At 40.0% G+C, this 23,558-nt stretch overlaps 1 protein-coding gene across 4 annotated transcripts in view; it reads left to right on the top strand.

The window, feature by feature from the left end:
* Positions 1–809: 809 nt before the first annotated feature.
* TRIM2 (tripartite motif containing 2) overlaps positions 810–23,558 on the top strand; it is a gene marked incomplete at its 3' end in the record, with an annotated part of 35,994 nt that continues 13,245 nt past the window's right edge. For 2 of the 4 annotated variants that reach the window (XM_084285822.1, XM_084285823.1), the window contains exons 1-6: positions 810–952; positions 3,052–3,289; positions 9,665–9,816; positions 10,500–10,680; positions 13,334–14,057; positions 22,441–22,544. In XM_084285822.1, the coding sequence (XP_084141948.1) occupies positions 819–952; positions 3,052–3,289; positions 9,665–9,816; positions 10,500–10,680; positions 13,334–14,057; positions 22,441–22,544 (1,533 nt within the window). In that variant the 5' untranslated portion in view covers positions 810–818. The remainder of the gene's footprint in view (positions 953–3,051; positions 3,290–9,664; positions 9,817–10,499; positions 10,681–13,333; positions 14,058–22,440; positions 22,545–23,558) is intronic. The other 2 variants (XM_084285824.1, XM_084285825.1) reach the window with 2 other exon arrangements.

Genomic DNA, 23,558 nt, shown 5'->3' with positions numbered 1-23,558 from the left:
GCCGGTGTTATGGAGACATTTCGGTGACTACTCTTCCTGCCTGGAATGCCATTTTCCTTGCATTCATTATCCGGATGTGCTTCCTGTATCCCTCAGCCCTACCTTTGCTGATTCCCAGCAGCTATCAGCTGGCTCTTCTTTGCTCAGGCTCTGTTACTGTGAGGATTTCCTCCTCACCTACCCCACCTCTGCTGCTGGTACAGAATTTGAGCATTGTCTTCCCAGGGACTGGCTGGCTCTGGAGGTTCCTTCACAGGAGTTCCTGAAATCCAAGCCTACCATATCTTTGGCACCATCAGCACTGATAAGGGGAAGAAATGTTAAGTTGAACCATTCTTAAACTCTGTGACACAGTCATTTGGTTGGTGCAGTTCCAGTTTAAGCATTTTGCCAGTGGTGCTCTAGATGTAAGAAATCCAATGTTTATTAGAAGTGGCTTAGCCTACTGGCACAAGAACACTTTTATCGTGGATGTCTTTAAAACCAAACAGCCCTGTAACTCATATTTCAGAGGCAACATGTCTTTCTGAAATGCGTGCTCACACAGAGGTGTTATGTATGGTGGGGTAGACTGTTTCCCAATCTCTCATCACCAACACGACGTTTTAGAAGTTTAATTCTCCGTTGGTTTTGCTTTATATGGAAATATGAATTCCCGTATCAGGATGAAATATGGGTGAATTGGTTGTTGATTTTGTAATTTCATGGAGTTTATAAGCCTTTTTTCTTTTTTTCTTTTTTTCTTTTTTTTCCCTCTCAACCAACTCCAGCAGTGTGCAGGGTAGAAGGGAACAGGATCCATATGTCAGTGGTCTAGGATGGCCAGTGAAGGCTCTAACATCCCAAGTCCTGTGGTCCGTCAGATTGACAAGCAGTTTCTGATTTGCAGCATATGCCTGGACCGTTACAAGAACCCCAAAGTACTTCCCTGTCTGCACACTTTTTGTGAAAGGTAAGTCCTTTCTTTCTTTGTGCTTGTAACTTGACATTTGTCTTGGAACGAGCACAGAAGCCTGTGTCCTTTATGGGACGCTGACTTTTCTCTTTACTTGTAAAGGTCATGTTAAGGGACAATAAATTGTGGGAAAGCTGGAGAAGTAGGGAGGTAAAAACTGTTATATGTGTTGGGCAGGCAGAAGAGGCAGCTACAGAATATTTCAAATGCTTTCCCTTTATGCAAAAGTAAGTAAATATATTTCATGGAAGTAATGAATAGAGTTACACCAATGAATAAGGTCACAGTCAGAATTTGGTCTTCAAATTAATAGCCTCAAATTTATACTGATTATTCTTTAATTAGAAACAATAAAAACCTTTCTTTGTTGGTTTACTAAGTAGCAAAATAATTATCCCATCCTTTAATGTCCAAGGGTTAGACACAATATATACATTATTAATAACCGGTGATTAAGTGTCCTCATTATTCTGCAGCTTGGGTGACTGAAGTAGAAAAACTCTCTGAAAAGAGATGGAGAAAACCCAGCAATTTGCCTTCTACTGTATTCATCTGAATTAAATATACATACCGAGGGATACTTTAATGTTGTATTATCCATTCAAACGGTGGCAGGAATACAGCATCTGCAAAAAAGTTAACTGAAGAATTACTGATTAGAAGTCTTGATCTGATGACGGGATGCACCTCTTTGGGTTATATATCGAATGGCAGGAGAATAATAATAAATGACGCTTCATGTGAACACAGTTAAGGAGATTTCCACCTCTTAGAACTGTGATGCGCGTATTTAATTTTACGGGGTCCAAGAAAAAATGTGGATCTCTGAGTGTGCCAGATTAAATAGTTTTTCCTAAAGGAGTAGGAAACTCTGTCTTTACCAAATCCAGCAGTGAAACTCTCACTGAAGTTAGTGAAGTCAAGATTTTCACCATTGTGTCTTAAGTTTCTTGACTTCAGTTCATGTGTAAATCCTAAAGTCAGCTTCTGGTTTTCACTGTAATCCTGTTATGATGATCTGGTTATGGAGAGAGGTTGGAAGAACTCCTCCAGTGTACAGCTGATGAACAAAACCTAAGCTCTCCTTTCACAGAGCCCTTACTGGGGGGTCAGGAGGAGGGCTGCCAAGGGAGGATGAAGAGTGGTGCAAGCAAAGTGCTTGGAAGTGGATGAGAGACACATAGCTGTGCAAGGTCACCCTCCTTGATTGGCATCACATGAACAACTCGGTGTAGCACTGCTCGCCTTTCAGACTCCTGAAGAACTGCATTCTGCAGAGCTTCCCGTCTTTACAGCGCTATATTGAATTGCAGTCAAATGTTGCATGCTCAGCAGTTGTTAACTTGGATTTCAAGGCCAGAAGAAGCACTAACTACTGCATATTCTTGATAACAGAAGCTTTGTGTTGGATTTGTATTCTATGAAATTTAGTATCTCTAAAACAAGCGAACTAATCAAAATGAAAAATAAAACACAAAAATCCCCCCAAAACTTGTCTTAACATAAACTATGATAACTTAGGATATGCTTCTCTATGTAGTAAGAACAAAGCAGAGTGAGCTGTGTTGATTTTGGCCAACTGCCAAATAACTTTCCTAATTGAAATAAATGGAAAAATTTCCATTGGTTTCATTGGGACCAGGTTTTAGGTCTGAAACACTAAACCCAGAGATACAAGTTAATAAAGGAGATTCATTTGGAAAGACAAAGGTCAACCATCGGTTACTCGGTTAAAGACGTACACTTAATGCAATAACTTGATGTCTGTCAAACTTTATCGGATAGTTTATCATTTTTACTATCCTAAGAGCAGGATGCAGTAGATGTCTCAAAGAATAGATCAACTCAGCATGAATGGCTCAAAGAGGGGCCCATAACTCTCACAGCGATGTCAGCTTATTGAACATTTTTTGATGTGGCAGGGGAAAAAAAAGTCCCCATAATACTTCACTTCTGAAGCCTGGAATATGATTTACCTTTTCTCCCATAAGTAGGGGTAGTGCTATTTCAAGCCAGTTCTTAAATGAAGGGAGTTTTTTTTCCTCTTTGATGATACTTTCCCTCTCTTTCTCCCCCTCCACCTCCCTTCCCCACAGGTGCTTACAGAATTACATTCCAGCCCATAGCTTAACCCTTTCTTGCCCCGTGTGCCGCCAGACCTCCATTCTGCCAGAGAAAGGGGTTTCTGCACTCCAGAACAACTTCTTTATTACCAACCTGATGGATGTCCTGCAACGAACGCCAGACAACAGCATTGAAGAGTCCTCCATCTTGGAGACTGTCACCGCTGTTGCTGCGGGCAAACCGCTCTCCTGCCCCAATCATGACGGAAATGTAAGTGAGATGAGCTCCCGTGATATGCACAGGTACTGATGTGTGCTGACTGGTCTGGTTATTTAACATGGACAGGTCATTTTAAATAGGTAGTGGGGGAATTGGAATGACACAATTGCTTTGATTTTTATTTTAGCTCAGCAAAGACAAGTGACTTCTTAAAACCAGCAATACTCAAACACATTCAGAGGAGCATCTTAAAGTAGTGTTATTTCATCTTAAAAACTGCTTTTAGTGATACCTCCTCTTAGTACATTTGGTCACAATTGCTCCCCTGCAAGCCCTGGACCTTGTGCCTTTGGCTCTTTGGGATGGCTTTCCACAGCTGCCTTACTCATAGGCTCAAATATTGTGGTGAGAACCTGTGGGCTTGTTTAGGCAGTATGAGGCAGGTACCTTATGAGCATAACCTACCCGCATACTGACCCTGAGAGATTGGAGGCAGTCCCAGAAGCTATGTGAGCATGTTAACATAGCGCCAAGTAAAAGGCCATCCTAACTCAGGATGCGCTGGGTCAGCACAGGCTTAAAACAGAGAGCTACTGTTTATCTGCAGTGCTTTGTGCCTCCTGTGTTATCAGTCCTCGGAGGCTGCTTTTTTTTTTTTTTTTTTTTTTTTTCCCCCCACCTACTCTTTTTGTCCAGCATCCTCTCCCATACGCCCTCAAATGGTATCACTGTATTCATTGGCAAGTACCCCCAAAGTGAGTAAGTATTCCAATATTATTACAAGAACAACTCCAACTCTGCAGCTTTCAGCATTTTCAACAGTAACCTGTGTGGTTTCATGGTAGGCAGATCAGCTTCTGTCTCAAAGCTAGGCTTTGCAAGAGTGTACATAGACCATATTGAAAAACTGAGCCATGTAGTGTTGTAAACTTCTGTGCAAACCAAGAAATGTATGCCAGGATTTTAAGACAACTTTCTGTGAACTGTTTTATTCAATGCTCAGTTTAGGTGTATGGGTTGTATAAAAGTAATTCAGTTGATAGGTGTTCATTGCTCTTACAGAAAAACAGCTCAGTTCCCTCTCCTTTACTAACCTGCTGCAATTAGGTTGGCATGTAGAACTGATTTGCTTCACAATCTGATTAATGAGTAGCTTGCGTAACTTTTTTAGTGTGTGCTATACCTGTATGTGTGTAGTGGTTACTCATTAATGTATTCCTATTTTTTTTTATTTACATTTTGTTGGATCTCCTTAACATGAATCACAGTTCTTTTCTGATAGAGGAATTGTGATGGGAGCCATTTCATATTTCTTTGTGAAATGCAGAAAAAAACAAACAAACAAACAAACAAAAAAAAAAACAAGAAACAGACGTCAAAATGAAGATGTTACTTGTTTTGCAGTTTACATTATCAACTGATGACTCTTTGGGTATATGTAGAAAAAAATGTCTACATTAAAGTTGGGCCACCTTATAGTTCTCTGAAAATTCCTTTCTATGGAAAGATGTGTTTGTAAGTCCTCTAAAATAAACTTAGTTGGCTTGCCTTGAAGCATAGCTTGCCTTTTAAGATGCAGAGTAGGGTGTGATGGGAATATCTTCTTGTTCCAGTAGGAACTGGGAGGGTGGGGTGGTGGTGGGGTGGGGGAGAGGCTGAAAATAGCACCAATTTAAAGCTTTGTGAACTAGGAAATTAAAAGGTAAAGTGCACATTAATCACCATAATGGGGGGAACTGAGGTAAGTTTGGGGGAGAACTGACCAAGGCTGGCTGGGCAGGCCTGGCCGAAGGGCAAGGTGTGCAGGGCAGGGTGCCGGGCACCCTGGGCATGACTAAGGAAATGGACTGTTGCTGGCTTCATGGGTATACAGCATGACAGGGTGCTGCATGGCAAGGAGCAATATCGGAGTGAGCGAGGGGGGACTGAGGTGGTGGCTGGAGGAGGCCTGCAAAGAACGGGCAGCCATTCTGCACTGAATCCTCTCCTCATTCACTTGTGTATATGGACTTGGGTATAATCATATGTATTGTCAGATCCATTGTATTTTTGCTCTTGAGGGAAAATTTTGCATCAAGTTGGTTTGATTTAAATATTTCCAGATTTTCTTTGTATTAGCTTGGAAACAAGTTTCTGTTTAAACAAGCTTTTTCAGCCTCTCCAGTGATGCTGGCTTTAAACCTCTGTGATTAAAATCAGATAAAAACTGCTGTTTTTTTCTTACTGAGTTTCCTGTCTGCTTCTATCTTAGCTTTCCTCAGGCCCTGTAGGTTAAGTGCTTTCCTTTCCAGTTGGTCTCGTTGCCACCACTCATACTTTCCATACGTTTGTGTATATCCTAGTTCTTCTGCACACATCCTCTCATCCTCTGTTGTGGCATCTTTGTTGTGTGCGTGCTTATGAAAAATGAAACTCAGCTTGTAGTATCTTAACGTAAGAGATTTCCTGTGCTGGAACTATAAACTAATGCTTCCTTATTCACCAAGCACAGAGCACAACAATGTCCTTGTGAAACTGGGATAGTAGGGCCCATATGCTATGGAACTTCTGAACCTGAGAGAAGGTTCTAATCTTGTATCTGCGCATGCAAATAAGATTGGCTTTATTCTCAGCTGCTAAACTCCTGTAACTCCTGCTGGGCATAAGCATGCAAGTTTGGAAATGTTGGTTTACAATCATTTAGGGGCTAGGTATAGCCTGGACAGGGAACAATGTGTAACTGTAGGTCCATTACTATATAATATGGATTTTTTTCTTTTCTGAGTTTGAAGTGAAAGCCAGCTTAGAGCCTAGGATCCTCAATTTTACAAGTGCAGTTTATTTTCTGCCTGTAGAGTGCAACAAGAGAACACACCCGATACTAGATTAAACACTTGAAACAAGAGAGCATGTCTCATCTCTGGCTAGGTTTTTCTTGAAAGTTGATAGAATAGCTTGGGAACTTGACAGGTAAAAGATTGTGTTTAGAAAAACATTTCCTGAACTTGTGCAACTTTTGCTTACAGCCTATGTGCTTCTCATAGAAAAATAAGAAAGCCTCTATCCTTGATGTTCTGATGAAATGGCTTCATAAAATACCTTTTAAACCCTTTTTTCTCCTCACTTCTATACTTCCCACTGTGTCACTTGTGTATCCCATTAAACTGTAATCTATTTTTTCTGTACTCTGCAATATTCAGTGTGTCACTGAGGCTAAATGAAAAATTCAGAATGTCAGAACTTACCTTTAATGAGCATTAGCACTAATGAACTGAGATCACTGCTAGCAAAATATCGTTCTCCCTCACCAGAAACACTTAATACAGTTAGGGAGCAGTAGTCTGACTCTGATATAATCATATTTGATTAAATACAAGGGATTTAAGTGGTTTACTTGTATGTAAGTATGTTGTTTAAGTCATAACAGTTTTGTAAACTTTTATTTTAAATTTGATTAAAGCTTTCAGGTTTACTGCATCGATAGGCAAAAGCTAAGACTTGGGAGAACAGGAGTTTGTTTCTAAGTTTTGCCACATAGTCTGGGAGGGCTGCTCAGGTAATCCAAACTTTTGTTCTTCTAAAAGTCCAAACATACAAATCTCAGGTACACACTAGCTCTGGGACAGAGGAACTGAACATGGGTGAGAGATGGGGAAGAGGGCTGGCAAAGAGCAAACACTTCCTTTTCTCTGGACTGGTGTTTTAATTCAAACAAATAGAAAGCAGAGGATGAACAATATGATTATTTGGATGTAGTTTTGGATAAATGAGGCTTGTCATTGCTGAGAGCTTTTTTCTTGAGACCTGAACTTTGAAGGGCTGGAATCCATGTGTTTCGGCTTTGTGAAATCTATTTCAGAAGTACATGTATACCTGATTATGCAAATGGAAAAAAAATCTGTAACTCAGTTAAATTACAGTGGTGAAGATGTGTGGATCTCTAGTTAGATCACTGTGCTGAAATATCCTGGTCTGGTTTAAGGCAGAGTCAGTGGGGAGGATTTCAGAACCAGTGAGTATTAACTCACATTTCATTACAGCTGATAGGGCTGTTTTCATTGCCTGATTTTGTGACTTCAGTGGAAACATAGCAGAAGGCAATGCTGGATGCCACAGTCTATCCTGCACAAGAGGACATTTGGAAAAAAGGGTTTCAGGCAATTTTTTAAAATTTTTTTCTTCTGAAATATTTTGTGAAACAAACCTGAATCATGAAAAGTTTTCTGGGAATGTTACATAATGTGATGCTCATGTTGGGAATGGAGAGGGGAGAGGAAAAGCCAGTAGTACGTGTCTGCCTCTACTTAGAAATTAAGAAAAAAATAAATATATGGAATCTTAGATGATTAGGAAGTGCTAGATAAAATCTTAGGAAATCAGCTCATGGAAGCACTTGAGGCCTGAATTGTGTTAATATTAGCTTTTCTTTCTTCTTCAGCCATGGCACAATCCAAAGATTTTCATGGGAAATGAAAGATGTTTCACTCAACACATTTTGAATGTGACTGAGGCAAAGAAGACAATTTCTATGCAGGCATATATTTTAGCTCTTTATGGTCTGCTTGCTATTACCATTTTGGCTTATATGTTTCTCTGGCACTTGAATAAAGAGGAAGAAAGTCAATTAGGCTAAAATTTAATTTGCCAATGAGATGTTTTCTCTCATGTATATTGTTGTAAATATGATGGTATTGTTATGAAGTATTCAATAGGAAACAGAAATATTACATTATTCTATCGTATCCAAAGATAAAAAATATAGAACAAGTAAAAAAGCTTGTTAAAATCTCTTGAACATGAGCATTAAATTATGAAGAGACAGAAAGACGAACTTTTGACACTGATTCAAAATAAGTGAACGTTTATGACCATATAAAAAGGCTTATAGTTTCCTAATAAAATGTTGTTCATTTTGGTTGGTTCTGGTTGCAAATTTTTGAAGCCTTTGTAAATAATTGAATCCTAAGCGCTATTTAACTGACTTCCTCTATGCTTGTGAGACTGCCCCACATGTTAGAGATCACGAAAATAACTGCCAGGCCTCAGAGGACCCACTACCGTCTAAGTTCAGGATTACTGGAGTGGTGTTAATGGGAGTTGCCATTATTTAGGTCTACATGTGCTTTCCTTACCCTGTTAATTTGGGGGCAGCTTTTACTTTGTTTCTAAAGTGGCTTACACAAATGGCCAGCAAACAACTGAACCCTCACTACATGTGAATCTCATGTCTTGTGAATTGAGATAAGAAGGAAAGGAGCTTATCACAGGAAAATCCCTATTAATGCTAATAGTACTTCTAATAATAATAATACTTCTCCCTCCTAATTCTCAAGACTTGGAACAGCCAGCTCCTTTGGAGCTGTTACAGGTCCCTCTGCTCAGGTACCTGAAAACAGCTGGTTCTACTCTACCCACACAACCACCTAATGTCAACCCACATCTCCAGCACACTCCTCTGTGTGAGGTCTGCGTGCCAAAAGCATCAACCGAGTTATTCAAGATTCTGATGCTATGTGCTGAACGCAAGAAAGCTGCCAATGGTTTGCTTTGAAGCTTATGTACTGTGAGCTTTCTTACACACTCAGTAATAAGCCTAAAATTATTTGCGCTGAAAAACTTTCGAGCTGTAAAAGAATGTCTCATGCTGAATTTGCATGTATGTGTGTTATTTTGACTATTATATGATTTTGTACACAGCACTTTTCTTTACCATCATGAGTATATTCAGATTTGGGGGTATTTATTACACAATGAAGGTCTTATTTTTTAATCACCAGACAGCGTTTGACTGGGTATTTAACAGGTTGAAACAATCTTCTGCTCTTTTAAGTGTAGATGAGCACTCTTATTATAGTCTCAGATATGGGGTTTTGATGGTTTTAAGGGATTAGCAGTGGGATATAGAGCTTTTGCCCTGCAGCACATTTGTTCATTGAGGGTGTTTTTCTGTAGCAAATAAACATGACGTTTGGTGATCTCAGTTGAGTTTGTGTTGCACAAGTGGCCCTGCTAAGAAAAACAGCCTAAACTTACACTTTCTGTGGCAGCCCCTTAAGGGAGACAAAGGATTAAGTTAGTGAGGTGATCAGAATGCCCTGATTTTTTTTGTTTGTTTGTTTTGTTTTGTTTTGTTTTCATGGAGTAGTAGAGAAACACCAAAGTTTACTATTCCACAGTATAAAGATGGTATTAGGGCTAGCATTGGGGTCCATCGTTGAATTTTCCAGATTGCTGTTTTGATGATTCCTGATAGAATAAAATGCATTTGGTAGGAGATATGTAAGAATAACAGACAACTGTTAAGCAGTATATTGTTGGTGTCTTTGTTTCACGTTGAACTGCAATCTGCAAGCTTGGTTAATAGCATGAGTTTAAGGCACAGAAAGATGTGCTTAGAGCTGATGGTACTGCTGCTGTGTCTGAATCTAGAGCTGTGCACTTTTTCAGGTGATGGAATTTTACTGCCAGTCCTGCGAGACAGCCATGTGCCGGGAGTGTACAGAGGGAGAACATGCAGAACATCCCACAGTACCACTCAAGGATGTGGTGGAGCAACACAAGGCTTCCCTCCAAGTCCAGCTGGATGCTGTCAATAAACGGTACAGAGTCTCCATGGATTATTTTTCAGTTTTAGCACTGCCTTCCTGTGTTACCTTGGGTAATTGTTTTAATGTGCTTGTGCCATGGGCCTTTACCCATAAAATAGGGATTGCAAAGAGGACAGCATAAGGGAAAAAAAAATCCAGTGAGTTTGATGCACTGAGGGATTAAAGAAAAGAGTAAAAGATACCTATTAGTCTTTTGCAAAACAGAAGCTGTTGGAAATACAAGTGTTCTCCAAAGAAGGAGCGTAAAATATTATGGAGAAAAGTACTAGCCAGCCATGAATTTAATAATAAATAAGTAATACTGTATGCTTAGACTAGCACAAACTTTACTGTGGCAGAAAAGCTTAAAAAAACAAAACCAAAACCAAACTGGGGTAAATCTGGTTCCCTCTTCCCTAGTAGATACATCTGCATAAAGGACAGAGAATCTAACGCCTCCCTGTTGGAACTGCCTGAAGTGTAATGAATTTCCACAAGGGAAGGCCCTGGCTTAGCCTTGTTTTATCAGACCCAAACCATTATGTGGTTATAAAAAGAATGAACTTACTTCTGGGAAATGACCGAGTTTAAAGACAGCCTGGTGATGAGATTGTTTCATCAAAAAATGTCAGGGCAAGGGCCAATGTTTAATAACTTTTGAAACAGCAATCTTTGTAATTTAATCCCTCCCTCAGGCTTCCAGAGATCGACTCAGCACTTCATTTTATATCTGAAATCATACACCAGTTAACCAACCAAAAGGCTAGCATTGTAGATGACATTCATTCCACTTTTGATGAACTCCAGAAGACTTTAAATGTGCGAAAGAGTGTGCTGCTTATGGAACTGGAAGTGAATTATGGCCTTAAACACAAAGTAAGATGCATGTTTTGTTTCAATGAAAAGCTATTAATTTAACAGCCAGTTTTTATAAATGATGCAGGACGCCACTTTGACAAATTGTGTCTGAAATCCAGAGGACAACTTTGTCTTCCTGAAATCAAGTACTTCACAGCCTTGCTTTTGGCTGCACACACTCGAAAATGGAATCCAGATCCTGTATGGGTAGCTAGCCCCATGCATGTGGTGTGAGGAGATCTAAAACAGCAAGCACAATGAGCAGGTATCTGCTTAAAGCCCACGTGTTTCATGTACAGATGCCAATAAGGGAATACCAAACTAAAGTCTGAAATCCTTGGGCTGCAATTCCATGAATCCTCTCATGAAGATACAAGCCAAACAATTTCTCCCGAAGAACTGAGCAAGGCTTACCATTTGGCTTTAAAGCACTGTTTTCCTTTCAAATGCCTGGTAACATATTTCATCCTAGAAGTCATAGGTTGAGGATTAATAGGTCTGAATTCAGATTCTCAATTCTGTTCATCTAAACATATCCAAGATGTCCCAAAACTGTATTTGCTTAGCAAGAAAATATACTCAGTTTGTGTATGAAGTTCACACAAGATGGAATATGATGTTAAATTATCTTACTGTTGTTTAAAGGGGCATGTTCAACTATTTCACAGAATCACAGAACTGTAGGTGTTGGAAGGGACCTCGAAAGATCATCGGGTCCAACCCCCCTGCCAAAGCAGGTTCCTCAGAGCAGGCTGCCCAGGTAGGCGTCCAGACAGGCCTTGAATATCTCCAGAGAAGGAGACTCCACAACCTCCCTAGGCAGCCTGTTCCGATGCTTTATGATTTAGAGAGCCAAAGTTTATGAAGCTGCATATAAGCAATAAAAGAGGTATTTCCTGTTTGTATAGCAAGAGTGATTAGAAACAAATTTTGTTTTGGACTGAACAGTAGGCCTGCAAAATAATTCAAATCCAAATATTTCATCATTCTCACCTTGCAAAAAAAAAAAATAAATAAAAAAGGAAGAGCTATTCTTTACTAAAAGAAATTTAGCCAGTCAGTTTTGGTTGTCCAGTGGACTGAGAGGCCTCATGTAAAATGCTCTAAACACATCTGAAATGCTAGTTATGGTAGGACTTAATATTTTCCATGTCTATAATGAAAGAAAGCTACATTGAGAGTATAACAGTTTTAAAATATAGCTGCAAATTGTCTTCCTCCACAGTCTGTGGTTTATCCTGAGTGTAGGGGTTTTTGTCATCCCGGGACTTTACTAGCTATGCTGTCTGTTTAACTGTTTATGGCCTGGAATAAAGGCATGGCAGATCAAAAATGCCTAGCACTGAATCCTGGGAGGTTTTTAGATGCCTCTCTAGGCATCTAAACAGATAACAGTTAACAGTTTTTTTTCCCAGTGAGTGGAGAGAAAGAGATAGCTACATAAAAATCAGAAAAAAAATGCCCTTAGTATCATTACATAGTGTTTATCAGCATGGGAAGAGTATCTCATAGCAATAGACACAGAGTCTCTAAGTTTAATTTAAAATCAACTGAAGTGTTTCAAAAATACTAATTTTGCAGTGACAGTCAACAAATAACCTCTCTGATCCACTGTAATGCCTGTGCCCTAGTTCTTTTCTGTAGGAAAAACATACCACATGTGTGACTGAGTCCTTTGGTTTGGGGATTTTGTCAGTGGAGATTGTGCGGGATAACTGGAATGTTTGTGTTTTCCAGACTCCCATGAATTTCTCTGTTAGGTTTTTATAATTCAGGGATTTTTTTTCTAATTCATCACAAAACTGTTTTAAAAAAAAAGTTAGCCTTGTTCCCAGCCCACACTTAACAATTTTGAGGTCAATACTGTTTTAAGGATTTTAGACTGAGGGCCAGAACTGAGCCTATAATAAAAGCTCCTTTTCAGTCTTAAATACAGAGTAGCTACTTGCTGCCCACTAAAATTTCAGGCTACTCAGCCCAACTCTTTCCAGTATCCCCGGTCCATCCTTTACGTTTTCCTCTCCTGACTGCTGAAACTGGGGAATCATCTTGCCCAACTTCTGCTGGGGAGACTTCTACTTTCTTCAGTTATTTAGGTCAAGAATTTTTCCTCAGGATGGATGACACTTTTCCTCAGGGTGCATGTAGATTCCTTCTTGTCCCTCTCCATAGAGGAAGGAGTAACACAAAGTTTCCTCTGGCCCTGAAGAAATCATTTTACGAAGTCCTTGCAGCCTTCCTTGTTCATGGGCCTGGTGATTCTTAAAATCTCTCTCTCTCTCTCTGTGCAGACAACTTGCTTCCCATTAACTATCTCATTAACTGTAACTGAGAATTAGATGGAAAGGTGCTTAAAATTCCACATTTTTTAATATTTAAAAATAAATAAATAAATAAAGGCAGGTAAAGGGAGTAATTCAAACTAGTGACAGTGGATCTTTGAAGCCCTGGAGACCCAAAACGGGGTACATTTTTTGTCTCAGTGTGGTATTCTGAGAACGTGCAGGGAATCAGTGCAGTACATTTTCTAAAAGAAAACTGTAAAATAAACTGTAAAGTAAAGCACGATAAATTGTGTTTCTTCAAATGCCTTCAGGCAGAAAGCATGCAGCATCTTGCTAGCACAGATCTTGCAATGTGATGCTAATCTGGTGTTTGGCAATGCACACAGGTCCTCCAAACGCAGCTGGATACCTTACTGGAAGGACAAGAGAGCATTAAAAGCTGCAGCAACTTTACGGCCCAAGCCCTCAACCATGGCACTGAAACCGAAGTGCTGCTGGTGAAGAAGCAGATGAGCGACAAGCTGAACGAGCTGGCCGAGCGGGATTTCCCATTGCAGCCCCGTGAAAACGACCAGTTGGACTTCATAGTGGAAACGGAAGGCCTGAAGAAGTCCATTCACAATCTGGGTACCATTTTAACCACCAATGCTGTTGCCTCTGAAACAGTCGCCACAGGTGAGGGGTTGAGGCAGACCGTGATCGGACAGCCCATGTCTGTTACCATCACAACGAAGGACAAGGATGGGGAGCTCTGTAAATCTGGGAACGCTTACCTCACTGCTGAACTGAGTACGCCTGACGGGAGCGTAGCAGACGGGGAAATACTTGACAATAAAAACGGCACTTACGAATTTTTGTATACTGTTCAGAAAGAAGGGGACTTCACTTTGTCACTGAGACTTTATGATCAGCATATCAAGGGCAGCCCATTTAAACTTAAAGTGGTCAGGTCAGCGGATGTGTCACCTACCACTGAAGGGGTTAAGAGGCGTGTTAAATCTCCTGGCAGTGGTCACGTGAAGCAGAAAGCTGTGAAAAGACCTGCGAGCATGTACAGCACTGGAAAAAGAAAAGAAAATCCCATTGAAGATGATTTGATCTTCAGAGTAGGTAGGTGACTTGTGCTGACTACTGACGTTATTAAAAATAGCTCGGTGAAACTGGATGAAAAGTGGCAATATAAAAAGATTAATGCTGCAGATTTAGATTAAATTACTTCTTTAAAAAGCTGCATGGCAAGAAGCAAAGTTGGAGGACTCCCTCTCTAAAATGATTATGTTAAAGGTTAATCTAATTAATTAACCAGGATCTATACATGCTAAAATTTGGGACAAATATAGTTATTTCTTGATGTCAGCATTGGACAAAATTAGGATTTCCCTTATTTGTGTTCCCTCTCCCCCCAGTCTAAATATGTTTGGTTCTTTATATAGTGTTTGGTTCTTTATATCTCTAAATTTGTGCATTTTTAATGCTCGGTAAACACAACATCTAGGTGTCATTGTGATTTTCTTTCAGCTCTTCTGATGCAATCTGTTTTAAAGCTAAAGCTAACAAAGTTAACTCCTAATAGGTGCAAGCCAGGATTTCAGCAGCATGTTTACCAGGCTTGACCACTGGTTAGCAAGGTAGCTTTCCTTCTTGTAGTGGAGAATGGGTGGTGGTTAATCCTGCAGGGATTTTCAGTAGTTCTGCTGAAAACTTATCTGGATACCACTTGTCAGTCAGTTAGCCCTGTCTACCTGATTTCTCATCTGTTAGTATTTCTTTAGGAATCTTTACTGTGACAGACAGTCTGTGCAATAACCTAAGTTTTGTATCAGAAAATGCATTCAGCATGCATGCTTTGCTTACTGACAGGACAGCACAGTGCAACCTTTGGATGGAGCAACTCAAAATGTCCGGCCTTTCCCAGATGGCCAGTGCATTTCCTTGTAAGATAAACAACCCCCTATATATAGCAACTCCAAGCATTTATACAGAGTCAATGGCATCCTGTTCTACTGTTAGTAAGGCTAAGTTTTATGGTGATTCAGACCTGGTCTGAAAGAAAGTGTCTCTCTGAACTCTTCTGGGAGTGCTTGTGATATGTTTTATGAAAAACAGAGAAGGGGCTCGATGCGCAGGTTCAGACTGAAAGGGTCTCCCTAGGTCTGTAGCAGACAGGAGCAGGACAGAAAAGCCTGCACAGACACAGCATGCCTGGGAATGGCAGGGGGCCATTGTGGCTGATCCTTCTGACAGTGCTGGCCCTTTTGGTCACATACATCAAGCGCTAATTTGTCTGTTTGTGGAAATTGCATATCTAAATGGAGACAAGGTTGACCCAGACTTCAAAATTCCTCTTAGAGTCAAATAGAAAAACACACGTGTTTAATAGTAAATACTTAAGAAAAAATATCCTGAAATTATTTTGAAACTTTAATATTTTTGTTATAAACCTTTCGGTATGGACTAACAGGATTTCAGATTACAATTTCCACTTCTGTATCCCTTGTTTCTAGTGACCAATTTCTAACCTAACTACCAAACAGTAGTATGGCTGCAGTTTTTTTTTTCCTTTTGTCCAAATGGTTCTCTCCAATACACCATAATCTCTAAAACAATCTTGAATGTTGTTTGAAAAGTTCAGTGCCCTTTTTTGTTGTTGTGATGAAATAGATTACGTTCTTTATTTCAGAGTTTTTCCTCCTCCCTGTTTGCTGTCTTCCTTGCTCTGTGTCCCCTACCTCCCCCCAAAAAATAAAAAACAAAAACAAAAAAAAAGGAAATGCATAGCTCTAGTTCTAGAGCTTTAGCTTGTTGAAACCCTTCATGAGTTTCCACATTTGGGATATAAGGATTGCTGTTTTATTAAAAAAACTGAACCGAGGGTAATGCTTCATCCCATTCCACGTTCCATTCTCAGCCACTCATTTGACAGACTGATCCTGCATAGGGATGTCCCTGTGGGGTTATGTATCATCTGAAAAGTCTCTTAAGTATTTGCAGCTGCAATGCTCTAGCTTTCTACACGCTTCCAACATATGTGTAATTAATAAACACAGGTAAAACTTCCGACGTTTTCACAGGGATAGCCTTCAGGGATTTAAGATTTTGTCCAGTTCCAGTTTCAACGCACTTGGAAAAGTTGAGTTTCGGTTCATTTGTTGATGAAGTCATGCAAAATAAAGTTTATTGCTGCTTTCCAACACAACTGTGTATTTTTATTTTGAGCTCTGATAGCCTGGCCAAATCTGGATTTTTGTTCTAAACTGGGCAAGATAAAGCCTGTAGTTGGGCTGCCAGAAGCTTGTACAGCTGTGTTGGAGAATCATACTGTAATATTCCTCTGGGCATCTGGATATATGGAGCATGCCCTTGTATATATGCTGATATATGGACTTGTATGCACAAGTAAATCACTCAGCTCCTAGCAGGAGATAGTTCTTGTGTGGGTATTAAAAAATAATATTAATACAACATTAGTGCAGGTAAGTGCTTTCATTCATGGGGAATTGGGCATTGCATCCGTTGCCAATTCCGTCATATTCATGGCTTTTAAAAAGGCTTGTGGTTCTATCTAGACACTTTAGGGTCACGCTATTGACTGCACGTTCATACAGTTATATAATTCATTATTTAAAAGACCAGAGTATTTCTTGCTTCCTCTTCTTCTCTCTCAATAATTTATGACCTCAACCTTTTTTTTTTTTTTTTTTTTTTAAGCAGGCATGAGCTGTAAGAGTGTGTCCATGCAGTTCTCATGTTCTAAATGTTACAGCCTGCTAAACTTGCTACAGGAATGAAAAGAAACAAGTAAATCCATAGTTTAACAAAAATCCATCTCTGTGGCATGTACCTAGTTTGTACATACACGAGCAAGACTGTGTTTGTGATATCCAGAACATAATTGTTGTACGATGGTTTTCTCTACTGCTGCAAGTGGTAGGAAGCATTACTGTGAGAGGAAAAGCTCTTTTGTTACCCAGCTTTTGTGCCTTAAACCCACGCTGAGTGGAGAAATGTGGAGGTGAGGGAAGTGTCAGCCACTTCCACCTTCCCTGGTAAGCCTCTTCCAGGTCCCCCAAAGGAGGGTTAAGAGCCATGGGTGGCATCAGATAGCTCCTCCTCTGCCCAGGACCCTGTCTTGTGCTCCAGCTCTGCCATACCAGGCTGTATGCCTTGGTACTCCTTTTTTTTTTCTTTCTTTTTTCTTTCTGGCACTTTTCATGACTGGGTTCTTTGACGGTATTTAGCAGTAGTGGTGCCATTTCCCACTTCAACTGCTTTTTCTCTTTTTCTCTTCGTTTATTTGTGCTTGGACTTGGCATCAGGCACAGCCAGATGGAGAGTTGGCTCTCTGCTAGAAAGCTCAATTTTCCTTTTCCTCAGACTGTGTTTAGCTCTCTGTTCAACCATGTAACTGAGCGGCTAAGTTTAGCTGGTAAGTTTAATGGGTGTAAATTGCTCTGCATTTTTTTTTTTTTAGAAGAAAAAAAAAGACTGAAAATAAGCCGTTAACAGTGCTTTCTGTCAGCTTCCTTACTAGGTGTGGATGTCATCATCTGGGCTGTTATCAGTGCTGAAACCAAATAGGAGCCTTACTGTGAATTTACTCCACATATGAGCTCATGAAGAAGGCCTGTGTAATAATAGCTGGTAGCCTGATAAAGAGTGCAGTTTCAAAGCAGGCTCAGGGGGAGCAGAAGGGTTAGATTTACATTTGACAAATAATGAATGGGGAGCTGTGAGTTGGTTTTAGGGAAATGTTTAAATTTTTAGGGGACTTGTTCTTAGTCTGGTATTTAAATTTTCTCTGAAGGCCTCAGCCTGACATTCTGTATTGGATTGTCCAATTTGAAAGAAAGAGGGCTGCCTATAGGTATAAACTTCTTAAGCAATTACAAAAATAAAAGTGAGCTCTCTGCATGGATATCTTGAAAATAGGTCTGTTTTTCTAACTGACATAGAGAAATATGTCTATTTCTCTAACTGAGCCTCCTTGTATGCCTGGCTCAGAGGAATCCCAGCTCCCCCATAGCAAGCAGCACCTGCTCATCCATTCCCCTGTCCCAACCTTTGCAGGGAGGTCCAACCCTATCCACGTTACGGCCAGGCTAAGGGCACTGGGGAAGGAAGAGATGTGCAGAGGCTCCTGACAGGCTTTCATCAGTTTTCTATTCTTCATTTCAGAAACTAGGAACACACCAATTAAGAAGCAGTAGGATATATTTTCTATACAGAATTTATACTTCTGTAGAAATAGGAAAGCCTTGTAATGGGCAAATAGAATTTCATTTTCCAGTTTATGAGCTCAAATCCCTCTGAGGCCAGTCATGAACTCTTTATAGGCTTGTGACTGCCAGTGTGAAATTTGGCCAGACCTACGCCGTGTAGATTTGCAGCCATACCTGTATTGGACTGGGGCCGAAGAACTCTGATGCCTCAGACTGAGGCAATGACCTATGATGACAGAGGTTTGCCTGCTGTGGTCTGGGATCTCGCTGCTGTCCCAGCAGCTCTGTAGCTGTGGCATACAGTGCACCTACCCCTAGGACCCATGTACACCTTGCTGCGGTGGGGCTCTGTCGCACAAGCAAGGCTTGGCAGAGCTCTTTGCCAAGCTTTTAGGGGCAGATGTTCCATCAAGCAAATGAATACAAATTAGCTCGAACTCCACTACTAACAGTATGTGTGTCTGCCTGAGTTCCTACTGAATTCCTCTTTACAGGTTACAAACACTGTGTGCCTTCATGCAACAGACTGGTTTTAAAACTTAGATAACTTGGATTAGTAACACTGATGTTTATTCTATGATAAGTATGTAGTTTATTAAATCTGATTTAGTACAATTTTGCTACAAAGCCTTTTGTGTTTCAGTTGTATCTATTACAGGAGAGGCATATCCTAGTAATGTGTAGGGTTTGACTAAATATCTTTTGGCCCTCTAAGAGAAGAAAGAAATGAAGCTAATGAACAAAGAAACAAGAAAGCAATTCCTTCATATTTGTCTGTGCTTTCCATGCTGGCTTTCCATGCTGTTCAGTTTTATCTTTTCCTTTTTTTCCTTTTTTTTTTTTTTTTCTCAATACCATGTAGAGTACAGTCCCAGAAGAAGTATTTGGTGTTGTAGGCAGGAAAGTAATGGTAGTTAAACAACATGCTCTTGGTACTGCATCCTCAGTCTCCCATTTAATCTCTAATCTTTCTGCAGGGTTTTTGTCTCTTTGAATACATTCCCTTTCTGCTGGGGGGAGTGGTATGTATTTTCCTTCTGTTTTAGGAAGCTGGTAAATCTAGGTTAGCAAGCAGGGAGGTTATTATTCGCATCAGTAAAACACAGCAAAATAAAAACAAAAAAACTTCTGTTTTTATGAGTATCAAAAATGAACATTGTTCAGCAGGTTTGTCCAGATGCCCTGCGCTTACACCGCAGACTTAGGTACATGATGTAATTTTTAACAACCCCTGTGATTTTTATAGGTTTCTAGTTTTTTTTTCTTCTTTTTGGTGAGATTCAACCTGGCCTGTACTGTGCAAGAACAAAAGACTGAAATGTTGCAGCATTCTGGGTGTGCTGCATTGTCTTGAGCTGAAAAATGGCTACTCAGTTGTTGAACGCATATCTTCAAAGCTAAATTAATTGGTTTGTGCAGGGTACAATGATTAATGTCAGCCGGGATTAGACAGGGCTAAATCCAATCTGATTGTTTATTTGGAGAACTGTATACAGCGATGGTTTGAAAGGAGCTGTTCCATGGATCTGATTCCTAATGGCTCTGTTCAGCCCGCCCTTAGAAAACTCTGCTCTCCTCTCCCAGTCCCAAGCAACTTGCTGCAGAAATTGCAGTAAAATGTCTTTTTCCTCTGTTGTGCCCCTCAGTAGCTCAGAGCCAGAAGGGAAGCAAGGCTGGGCAACAAGAAATATGAAAGATGCAGGTTTTTATCTCCAAGCCAAGCTGTGTGGGAAACCCTGCAACAAGGATCCACAAGTGCATCCTTTAGCCCCAGCCCTGGGCTGGGGTCAGTCAGACTGACTGACTGCCCGGAGAACAGAAGACAAAGCATTGGTTGCCTTTGTGTAGAGAGGTGATACCTCGCAGTAAAAGATTTGCTGAAGTTTCTCTCTCGGGCAGGTGTTTGTAAGGCAGGAATATGCTTAACAGGGAGGAGCTGTCATCCTTTGGTATTACAGGGCTGCAGGATCCTGCTTTCCCAGAGTGTGGACAAACACTACTACAAGCTTTCCTCTCAACTGAGCTGCTGCCACTGCCTGTGCTTGGCTGCACATCTTTGCTGGCATAGTGAATTATTCAAAGCAGGAAGTTCAAGGTTATCTGTTTTCTTCCTGAACATAATTTAAGAAATAAGGTGTGTGTTTCACTAGCCTCAGCTGAAATCTTCTGAGAAATTTGCCCCGTTGCAGAGGAGACTGTAGAGGAGCCTGTGTGCAAATTAGGACCTGTGTCCTGGGTTTAATAAATGCAAAGTGCTATTAACAAGAATGTTTCATGGAGCTTAATTTCATCTGCACACTGTGCTAGTAAAATACGGTATCTAAAACTTACTGTGAAATGTGACAGTGGCATTCCTGGGTAATTTCTTTTCTTTTCCTTCCCCCTGCCCCCTCCTTTGATGCATATGTGAAGAAAACTGAGTAACTCTTTATATAGATCTCACTTATCTTTAAAAATGAACATTTTTCTAAGGGGAAAACGCATACATTCCACAACGGTTGTGCTAGTTGGTTCCAGATGCTCTAGCTTGCACCTCCTCTTTTCTAACAAATGTTTTTCCTCTTCTCTCGGTATTAAAAGGAACGGTTCTTACTTTTCATCCACTCTCTTTGGCTAAAAGGCAAAAAGGAAACTTAACATTAACATATGGTGGAAAAAAATTACTGCAGGCATCCCTCAGGCACTGCTCAGTAAAAGAATATGCAGAAATGGCTCAAGTGTGGGCAACATAATTGGTGCATAACTCACTATTCCCTTACCATGTAGTTTCCTCTTGGACTACAGAAATTGAGGAGCATTTGCCTTGTTGAGAAGATGTAAGCATACAGAGATAAGAAAACAAGCCTTGGAACAAAGGGACTTGTTGTCAGCACCAGGTGACGAGGAGTTGAATGTTGCTTGTTGGCCAGTGACAGGAAATATGCATCCCACATCCATCACCACAGCTGAAGGAACGGGTTTTAAGAGTGTGCACATCCCTAATGAAAGCTAAATACAAATTAGAGCTAATATGGATGCCTTCTATTGGGGGTCACAGTCAGAACAGTTTTAATCATTGAGCTCCGGGATATTTGGACTGACTACAGTAAAATACAAGTTCTTCAGTTGAAACCAATTAATGTTTGATAGGCAGCCAGTGAATGCTTGTGAAAATACTTTACTGGGGAAAAATAGCTCTGCATCCAAGTCTCAGAAAGAACAGCTTATAGAATTGTTTTTTGTTGTTTTGAAATTCATTCAATCATTATGAATAACCTTGTGGTTCAAGATCATAACTCCAGCTTGTCTAGAGACCCCTGAGCCTTCTTTACAAACACAGCAGAATTTGGATACTGTTACTGTATTCCAGGTGTAGTTTGGACCAGACACTTCAGTGCTGACCTTTTAAAGACACCAGTTTGCTTTGCAGTTCTCCTCATAACGTCTCAGAACAAGCATCTACGTGATGAGGCACCTAAACTTAATGAACTTTTGTGAAAACCTTACTTTTTATTGCTCTTTATCTCATTAGACCCTCTGGGGAAAAGACTTACGGTTCTGTGTAAATCGCTATTGCATTTGTCCTGGATAAAAATGGGACCCGTGTGTGTGTGTGTGTTGCTTTATAAGGATTATCAAAGGTCTTTGCAGAAAGATTCGGTCTCCAGGTATTGGTCTTCATTGGTCCACAAGTCCCAGTCATTCAAAAACAGTTCTTCATCACAGTTTCCTATCTAATGGAACTTCTATATCCTGTGAATGAAAACTGTATGAGTGAATGGCAAACTTCCCTGTTTTGAAAAGGCCACATCCAAAGAAACGACCGGTATGTTTCTTCCTTGACTTTATAACTTGACTGAGGAGATTTAGCTAATTATACTAAACGCCTGCCATCCATCCAGGTTCTTATCTTAGACTATCTGTATACTCCCCCAGTACTGCCTCTTTCATTGCCTTCTCAGATGAATAAAAATCCATATTTAAAAAAAAAAATCAAACATATGAAAAATATGTTACTTGTAACCTCTCGCAAGAGGCAAATTGTGAAATTGTGAAGACACCTTAATCCACAAAAGCCAGAGGTAATTCCTCTGATAAGAATAAGGACAATCTCTTCTTGTACCTAACTGGGATCTGTTACTGAGATGGTTCTTTGAAGTTGTACCAGCGATAAGAACTCTTCAATATAGGCATCCATACATCAAGGATGTAATAAATGCATGTATTGGCATTTAAGTCCTAACTGATTAGTCCTGTCTAACCTAATTTGTTATGTGTTTTGTGTTCAATTTTAGGCACCAAAGGAAGAAACAAAGGGGAATTTACAAATCTTCAAGGTGTAGCTGCATCTACAAATGGAAAAATATTAATAGCAGACAGCAACAACCAGTGTGTGCAGGTATGAGGATATGCCACTTTCAGTATTCTTCTGTTTCTCCCCCCTACCTTTGCCTTATTTGTATTCCAGGAAAGACAGATTTTGTACAATTCAAGGACATGTAAATTCAGAGAAATCTCAACATCACTCATTATCATCCCATCTTCTTGACCTGCAGCTATCTTTTTCATATCTGCACTGTATCTAATATGTATATCAGAGTATATTCCTTCCTTATTATGTTTGGCATTGATTGAAGAAAGCAAACAGTGCAATAATCTGGAAAAAATGCCCTTTTGTAAATACGATTTTACATTGTAAATTTATCACCCTGTGTTTCAAAACAAATATAGGACAAGGTGCCACAAGTATCATTTCCTAAGTGAGCACAAATCCAAAAAACAAAAAGGGTAAATGTCATTTTAAAGTGACATTTAGTCTGCCTAATGGATTTTTCTGTCTGGTATCATGATAAAATATTTTGTGCAAGCATCCCTGACACCCGTGATTTCTTGGCTCCTGTAACCTGTGTGAAAATCAAGCTGTGCTTTCTATTTTGCCTGCCATGGTTTTTTTTTTTTTTTTTGTGTGTGTGTGTGTGTGTGTCCTTTAAACCATTTACAATTTGTCATCGCTCTTCAGGCTGCTCATGTGGTAGCAATGAACAAGGCAGAAGTGAGTGGCTCGTTCTTAGTATATCAGAACCAAAAAGCCACATGCAGTAACAACTTGTTTTCAGGCCTCTTCAAAGAGACAGAGTCAAATATTCATCAGTACCCTCCCACTTGGTAATTTGCAGCCTTTAATTTAACAGATCTCCCAGAAAGTGGCCCAGTACTTACTCCGAAGTTAAATGATTACATACTGAAATTCTCTTTCAGCTTCTGCTCCTATCTCTTCTAAAGTCTAAGTGTTTGACTGTGGCTGAGACACTCGTTTTCCTCATTTCTGTTATGGGAATAACACCACTTCTTTCCAACTACCTGAGAGGGACATTGTGAAGTATAATTCACTAATGTTTGTAAATTACTCTGA

The sequence above is a fragment of the Netta rufina genome (assembly GCF_964035555.1).
Source record: "Netta rufina genome assembly, chromosome: 4".
NCBI classification, from domain to species: Eukaryota; Metazoa; Chordata; class Aves; order Anseriformes; family Anatidae; genus Netta; species Netta rufina.
This window is presented reverse-complemented; position numbering and strand designations above follow the sequence as displayed.